The following is an 8,684-nucleotide window of genomic DNA, read 5'->3' on the forward strand; positions in this document are numbered from 1 at the left end:
ATGTGTATTTTACCACAACTTAAAAATAATTTTAAAAAGTGAAAAACTATCCATTTTTAATTTATTTAAAGATTTCACAAACTTTTATTGTATTGGTAGTTTATAGAATAAACTCTGGAGTCAGAATGCTCAAGTTCAATTTACCAGCATGTAATCCCAGGCAGGTATTTAACATTATTATGGCTTAGTTTTTTTATCTGTAAAATAAGGATAAGAACAGTACTTATTTCATAGGTTTGTGAGTATTAAATGAATCAGTATACAACGAAGCATTTGGATAGTAACTGGTACATAGACATACTCTGTAGTTATTATAATTATCTGATAATTCTAACATCTGAAGTCCTTGGGCTACTAACTGTGCTGTTTTTGATGACTCCGATTCATGGTTTATTTTTCCTTTTACAATAATTTGGCTGATCTTTTATTGTGAACTCATATTTGGAGGGTCTTTGGGAATCCTGAGAATCTAAATTTAAGATGTTTTCTTCCTCCATTAGATCATCTGCCTGGGTCCACATTTACTCCCTTCAATTGTCTCTGTTTCACATGAGAATCCTAGGTTCAGCTTCCCTCCCTGCAGTGGGTTTGGTTTAGTTCTGATCTCAGCCTTCACATAAGTCTTTGTCCTTAGGGCAACTGAAGGTTTTATTGGGTTGTTGGCAAAGTCATGACGTATTTTTTTCTGTTTTTTTTTGTTGCAAAAATGCATCATGACTTTTCCGACAACCCAATAATTAGCTGTTGTTCCCAGGTCTCCACCTTAGTTTCAGCTCGTGATTCTGATTTATTTATTTATTTGCCTTTGAGGGTTTCTATTATTTCCTAAGAACCGAATAAGGCATTAATGAGTATATTTTATCTAGGATCTGACTCAACTATAGCAAGAGGATCCTCAGAATACCTGGGTCTCCATACAGTGGCCAGAGAGAGTCCATGAGGCTTACTTCTCTGAATGCAGGAACTTATATCTCCAGAACCCAGCTTGGGGACCACCTCATACTTGGCAGGTGATAAATGACTTTTATTTAAAACAAATGATAAAAAACAAACCCAGGAATCTCTAGGTAGAAGTTAGAACTCAGAGGTGCAGTATCTCTTTCCAGCCACTTGGGGAGCCATGACTTAATGTTACCCAAATCATTTCCCTCCCAAGCCATAGGATGTCTCTGGCCCGAGGCTGATATCACAGGCAGGAGGGAGGGGAGGAGGGCAGTGGGAGAAGGCCTGTGTGGGAAGGAGACTTTCTCACCCTGGCTTCCCCAGTCGGCAGCTCACTATTGCTCCCACACAGCAGCTCTGGGTCTTGGTGTTTCCTTTTTCCTAATCTTCTACTCTGAGAATCAATTGTCTCCCCAGGATCTGTTCATACCCAGGCCAAAGAATAAAAGCCGTGGTTCAATAGTCCTAGTTCAGTTTTTATTAAGCAGCACAGTCAGACTATGTCAAAGACGTCACATACTTGTTTAATAAAAGTAGCCATAGAGGTAACAATAGAAACAACAGTAAGTACACTAAATGTGCGAACAGCAGGACAGTGCATTTTACATTACAACTGGTTTCTTGCTTGGGTAGACTCTGGGGTGGACAGAGGAGAGGGCTGGCTCAAATCCTTACCTCCCTCCACTCCAGCTCTTGGTGATCTGGGCTCTCACCAGAGAGCCTACTTTCATTCAGTAGAGTGGAAACATTCTTTCATGGCTTAGCAGTGCTTTCTGAGACCTTGGCCCAGAGGCTGGCCTGTTGAGTTGCCTGTGTCTCTCTCCTTGGGATGTTGGGAGCACCAGAGGTGGCTGAGCTGGGGCTGCTGACTTTTTCTTGGGTGCTTGTGGACTTTGGGGTCTCTTATAAGAATGGAGGCCCTTTGCTGCACCAAGAAATGCTGAGGCTGTGGGCAGAGAGGTATGCCCAACGGGGTTCTTGCTCCGTGTCTGGCTTCTGGGGGATCCCCAGGTGGGCAGGGCAGGGCAGGGGGAAGCAGTTTCCAGCACTGCAGAGCGGCAGCGGCATCATGGCTCAGACTAGAATAAGAGACCAGCAAAGAGAGTTAGATGATTTGAAAGTGGACAAAGCAGTGACGTGGACAATATTAATCTTCCTTTTCTGAAGCTTTTTGCTCCTTTCTCTACCCTCTAGGGAAGTCTCATAAGTCTTTCTACCATCCTTCTTATTAGAATTTGTCTTCTGGAAAGTATCTGAAAGTCTCATTCTGCTAAAGAATAGAATGATAAAGCTGGGTGTGGCCCATACTCTTAGGCATTCGCATTTAATGGGAATCTCTGATCTAAGGAATTTCAGGTCTTAATGGTGGAATCCCAGGCTGTCACTTACTGGTAGGGAAAATTAATTGGGCTGTAAAGGGTTGTCTCAGAGCCATTTAAATAAAATCTAAGGATGATTTGGTATCCTAAGAGTAGAGTAAGGGAGGGAGGGCATAACAGGTAGGGCAAACATGCTCACCTTCCGGACATTGTAGATCCAGTTGAGATAGGCTGTGACCTTGGTGTATACTCCTGGGGTACTTGGGCCCCCACAGCCATGGCCCCAGCTCACGATGCCCACTACTTGCCACAGATCAGAGTGATACATCAGGGGCCCACCGCTGTCACCCTGTAATAGGGCAGAACAGATACTGCTGGAGAGGGCAGGTGGGATGGGTGGAGGGGGGGGGTTTCTTCTTCTTCCCTTCCCTGCATTGGCCCATCTGTTCTCCTGCACTCCCCCAGCACTCTCTACTAGTATACTTCACTCCCTCTGCTCATACTGCTCCTGCAGCCTAGAATGCCCTTCCTTTTCGAGGCAAAAGGGTTTTGTGGGAGGTCAAGTAGGTTGTGGGTGTGCCCATAGCCATCTCTCTCAGAGATCCACAACTCACACTAGCAGGTTGAAGACTCTAAGGGGTCCTACAGTAATGAAGCCTGGTTATCTTTGTTTAGCCTAGTATTTCCCAAATTTATTCAATCACCTATGGAGTGCCTGCTTTATGCTAGGCACTGTTCTAGACAGTTGGGATTCAATCAATGAAAAGAACAAAGGTCCCTGCCTTTAGGGAGCTTAGAATCAAATGGAGGGAGGGAGGGAGGGAGGGAGGGAGGGAGAGATAGAGAGAGGCAAATAACAAGACAGACAAGAAAATGTCAGATAGTAAAAGTGCACTTATTTGGGTGTCTGTCTTACTAGCTTTTCAGGCTTCTTCCCTCAGAATCCAATAACACTGTGGCCAAACTTCCTGTTTATGCATCTTCCCCACACCCCACTGTGAGCTTCCTGAGGGAAGACACTGTCTCCAAAGTCCAGCACTTATCTGGCATTCAAAAGATGACTAACGGATACCTCTTGAGTGAAAAAAGTTGAATGACTGAGAATAGGAGTGGGAATTGGATTAGGGGTTGTAATTAGAATGGCTCAGAAGATCCTCTGGGGGTGGAGGAAATGAGAATGTATTCGGGATTGGTCAGTGGGGATGGGGTGAGAGATCCAGGATTCATCTAGTATGAGATGGCTTTTCTCTAGTGTAGTTCAGCAGTTTGAAGACAGTTACAGGGAAAACTGACCTGGGGTTTTTGCCCTCAGGTGATTCATACTCCTGTAGATGATGGGAAGTAAGCGTGGGTGGGGAGGGTAACATCATCATTTTTGTATGTGAAATACATATACATTAAAAAATTTTCTCCTTGTTTCCATTTTTCTCCTTGTTTCCATCCATCCATATATCTTTATCTAACTATAATCTTTCCTTCCTTCTCTCTCTCCCTTCCTCCCTTCATCACACACTGAGTGCCTATCATATGCAAGATTTCATGTGGGGCTTTCAGGCTTTGGACTCTCTCTTCTCTCTTATCCATAAAATTCCCTCATGATCCTTGGAGGCCTCACCTGGCAGGTGTCCACGCCACCCTCCAGGATGCCTGCACACAGCATCTCCTTGGTAACTTCCCCTTGGTATGCATCCTCTGCATTGCATCGAGTTCTGTCAATGACCTGGACTGATGCCTGCAGCAGTGTATCAGACATTTTCCCTGGGAGATTGAAAACACACTCACATTTCCGTCCTTGTCTTATACTCCCAGCCCAGGATAATTCTTTGGGTTGCTTGGCACCTTGGTGCCTGGACCTTTGGGGTGGGTTTTTCTGAAGGATGGTCCTCTTTCCCATCACCTCTGAGAGCTGCTCCCTCTGGCCTATGGTCCTCAGCCCTGGACTTACCTCCACCCTGCTCTGTAAAGCCCCAACCGATGACCCATAGTGGGGTGGCTGGAGTGAGCTCCTCATCAAAGAAGGGCAGGCAGATGGGCCTGACTGTGCCTGCAAGGAGCAGAGAGAAAGAGGGGACCCAATGTTCAGGAAAGCCTTGTGGCTAAGCCTCCCAAAAGGGTTGATACTAGGGTTTTTATAACACACATTACATGGGACGTTAATAGAAGTGGCATGAGAAAAAGGGTTCTTCTGTGGTCAAATAAATTTAGAAAATGTGGATTGAGTTTCAGTCAAGATGGTGGAGTAGGTAAACACTATGTTTGCCTCCTCCCATGACTGCATAAAAATTACAACTAAATTGCAGAACAGTCAACCTGGAGAACCATCTGAAGACTAGCTGAACAGAAGTCCTATAACTAAGGATACAAAGAAGAAGTCACATGGAGACTCGTAAAAGGGGTAGAGATGCTAAATGGGCTGGCCCCACACCCACATGTGGCAGTTGAGAACTGGGAGGGATATCTCAGCTGCAGAAGTCCCCCCTGAGGAGCTTAGGGTCCAAGCCCCACACCAGGCTCCACAGTCCAGAGCACCAGTGCTGGGAAGAGGAGCCCCACAACATCTGGCTATGAAGATCAGCAGGAATTCCATCTACCTGGGTGAGATGAAAGGCTGTTGGAAACCCAAGCATCCTCTTAAAGGGCCCACACACAGACTCACACACTCACAGGCACTCACCCTGAGCTCCAGTGGAGGGATAGCACCTCCAGATGTTCCAGAGACATACAGGGAGAAACTGAGTTGTGTGGTTTTAGGGTCAGGACTGGAGGAACAGCTGCTATTGTTTCTGTGTTGAGCCCAACTCCTACATGGGCAAATCTGATTCTGCATTAGTCTGGTGAACTCCACTCACTCCACCTTGATGACTCCCTGAGACCCTGACACACCCAACTCATGAACTACCAGGAGCTTTTTTGGTGGCAGGCAACCAGCCTTGGCCCATGTTGCAGTCTTTCTTAAACTACTCTCAAAAATCCACAGGCCCCAGGCTGGTGGAAGCTGGCCTTGGTGTGCCCTGTGCTTTATGCTGAGTGACTCCAGGCTCAGCACTAGTGCCAAATATGCATTAATCTGGTGACCACTACTCACCCCATCCTGGTAACTCCCCGAGACCCCATCTCACCCAAGCTGCATACCACCAGAAGCTCTTTCAGTGGCTGAGACTTACAGGCAGCAGGTGGTGGCAGGCCTTGGGGTGCTCTGTGCCTTTTGTTGAACTACCCCAGGCATGGTACCAGTGGCAGCTGGCCTCAGTTCATAGCATGGCCTTTCCCACATACCTCCAGGTTCAGCACAGGCAGCTCCCAATCACTGATCATTTAGTAGTTCTACCAGGTAATCCCAGGCTGTTCACAGGCGGTGGCTGACACTGGCCTGTACTGGAGCCCCTCCCAAGATGCCCCGGAAGCAACACACTCAGTGGCCACTTTCAGAGCACCACCTGACTAGTCCCACAAGCAGCAAACCCAAAGGGTGATCTCGGCAGGCACCAGAGCCCACTGGGGCAAATATTGCTCCATGGGGTCAGTCCCACACAGTAGCTTGTATGCTGTGGTCACGGCCAATCCTCACAGCCAGTCAGCCTGAGGGTCAATCCCACACACTGACATGCCAACAGCAATCAAGCCTCAACTACACTAGGAGGGCACATACAACCTACACAAGGGACACTCCTGGAGCACCCAGCTCAGGTGATCAGGGAGACTATGATTCTGGGCCCCACAGTTCACCCACTACATAAGACCACTATGCCAAAACTGGGAGACATAGAAGATCTATGTAATACATAGAAACAAACACAGAGAGGCAGACAAAATGAGGAAACAAAAACACATGCCCCAAAGAAAAGAATAGGAGAAAACTTTTGAAAAAGAACTAAACTAAATGGAGACAAGCAATTCTACCAGATGCAGAGTTCAAAACACTGGTTATAAGGATGCTCAGTGAACTTAGTGAAAACTTCAACAAAGAGATAGTAAGAATAGAGAAAAACATAGAAACTATAAAATGAACCAGTCCATAATGAGCAATACAATAACTGAAATGAAGAATGTACTAGAAAAAAATCAACAGCAGATTAGATGAAGCAGAGCATTGAATCAGCGATTTGGAAAACAAGGTATCAGAAACACCCAACTGGAACAGCAAAAATAAAAAAAATAAAAAAAATGAGGATAGTTTAAAGGACTTCTGGAATAACACCAGGCATAACAACATTCACATTGTAGAGGTACTAGAAGGAGAAGAGAGAGAGAGGAAGAGACTGAAAACCTATTTGAATAAATAATGACTGAAAACTTCCCTAACCTGGCAAAGAAAATAGATATATAAGTCCAAGAAGTGGAGAGATTACCAAACACAATAAACCCAAAGAAGCCCACACCAACACACATCATAGTTAAATGGCAAAGGTTAAAAACAAAGAGGGAATCTTAAAAGCAGTAAGAGAAAAACAATTAGTTACCTACAAGGGAGCTCCCATAAGATTGTCAGCTGATTTTTCAACAGAAACTTTGCAAGCCCAAAGGGACTGGCACAAAATATTCAACATGATGAAAAGTCAGGACCTACAGCCAAGACTACTCTACCCAGTAAGCCTATCATTTAAAGTTGAATGAGAGATACAGAGCTTCCCAGAGAAGAAAAAGCTCAATGAGTTCATCACCACCAAGTCAGTATAAAGAAATTTTAACAGGATTTCTTTAAGATGAAGGAGGGGAAAACCCATAAATATGAATAATACAATGGCAATGATGATGTACCTATTAATAATAACTTTAAATGTAAATGAATTAAATGCTCCAATAAAAATACATAGGGTAGCTGAATAGATAAGAAAACAAGACCCACACATAGGCTGTCTACAAGAGACCTGTTTCAGATTGAAAGGCATGGCACAGACTGAAAGTAAAGGGATGGAACAAGAAATGGAAAAAAAGAAAAGCTGAAGTAGCAATACTTATATCATACAAAATAGACTTTAAAACAAAGGCTATAATAAAGACAAAGGAGAACATTTCATAATAAAGGGATCAATTTAACAAGAGGATGTAACCCTTGTAAACATTTATGCACCCAATAAAGGAGCACCAAATATATAAAACAAATGTTGATGGACATAAGGGAGAGATTGACAGTAATGCAGTCATAGTAGGGAACTTTAACACTCCAGTGACATCAATGGATAGATCTTCCAGACTGAAAATCAATAAGGAAACAGTGGCCTTAAATGACACATTAGACCAAATGGATTTAATTGATATTTTTAGAGCACTTTACCTCAAAGCAGCAGGATATACATTTTTTTCAAGTACACATGGAAAGTTTTCCAAGATAGACCACATGTTAGGTCACATACAAGCCTCAATAAATTTAAGAAGATGAAATTACATCAAGCATCTTCTCTGACCACAATGATATGAAACTAGAAATCAATTACAAGGAAAAAAACTGAAAAACACACAAACAGATGGAGGCTAAATAACCTGCTACTAAACAATGAATGGGTTAACAATGAGATCAAGGAAGAAATAAAAAATACCTTCAGACAAATAAAACTGAAAACACAACAACCCCAAACCTATGGGACATAGCAAAAGCAGTCCTAAGAGGGAAATTCACAGCAATTCAGGCTTACCTCAAGAAATAAAAAAAAAATCTCAAATAAACTTTATAACCTTATACCTAAAGGAACTACAGAAAAGAATAACAAACAAAGCCCAAAGTGAGTAGAAGGAAGGGGACAATAAAGATCAGAGCAGAAATAAATAAAATATAGTCTAAAAAACCCACAAAAATCAATGAAAACAAGAGCTGGTTCTTTGAAAAGATAAACAAAATTGATAACCAGACTCATCAAGAATAAAAGAGAGAGGACCCAAATAAATAAAATCAGACACAAAAGAGAAGTGACAACTGATGCCACAGACAAAGGATTATACTATGAACAATTATATGCCAACAAGTTGGACAGTCAAGAAGAAATGAATAAATTCCTAGAAACATGCAATTTTCCAAGACTGAATGAAGAAGAAGCAGAAAATCTGAATAGACTAATTATTACCAACAAAATTGAATCAGTAATAAAAAAAACCCTCCCAACAAACAAAAGTCCTGGACTAGATTGCATCACAGGTATATTTTACCAAACATTCAAAGGAGAATTAACATCCATCCTTCTCAAACTCTTCTAAAAAATTCAAGAGGAGGAAAGCCTCCTAAACTCATTTTATGAGGCCACCATTACCCTGATTCCAAAACCAGACAAAGATATTACAAAAAAAAATTTATAGACCAATATAAATGAAAATAGATGCAAAAGTCCTCAACAAAACATTAGCAAACTGAATTCAGCAATACATTTAAAAGATCATACACTGTGATCAAGTGGGATTTATTCCTGGGATGCAAGGTTAGTTCAATACCAG

At 42.8% G+C, this 8,684-nt stretch overlaps 1 protein-coding gene across 3 annotated transcripts in view; it reads right to left on the bottom strand.

Annotated features, from left to right (window-relative positions):
- Nucleotides 1-1,445: 1,445 nt before the first annotated feature.
- The window catches only part of TMPRSS4 (transmembrane serine protease 4), a 44,221-nt gene continuing 36,982 nt past the window's right edge, over nucleotides 1,446-8,684 (bottom strand). For all 3 annotated transcript variants that reach the window (XM_019647385.1, XM_019647383.1, XM_019647384.1), the window contains 4 exons: nucleotides 4,207-4,305; nucleotides 3,877-4,019; nucleotides 2,461-2,610; nucleotides 1,446-2,021 (listed from right to left, as the gene is read on the bottom strand). In XM_019647385.1, the coding sequence (XP_019502930.1) occupies nucleotides 2,010-2,021; nucleotides 2,461-2,610; nucleotides 3,877-4,019; nucleotides 4,207-4,305 (404 nt within the window). In that variant the 3' untranslated portion in view covers nucleotides 1,446-2,009. The remainder of the gene's footprint in view (nucleotides 2,022-2,460; nucleotides 2,611-3,876; nucleotides 4,020-4,206; nucleotides 4,306-8,684) is intronic.

This window comes from Hipposideros armiger, unplaced genomic scaffold (genome assembly GCF_001890085.2).
Source record: "Hipposideros armiger isolate ML-2016 unplaced genomic scaffold, ASM189008v1 scaffold_111, whole genome shotgun sequence".
NCBI classification, from domain to species: domain Eukaryota; kingdom Metazoa; phylum Chordata; class Mammalia; order Chiroptera; family Hipposideridae; genus Hipposideros; species Hipposideros armiger.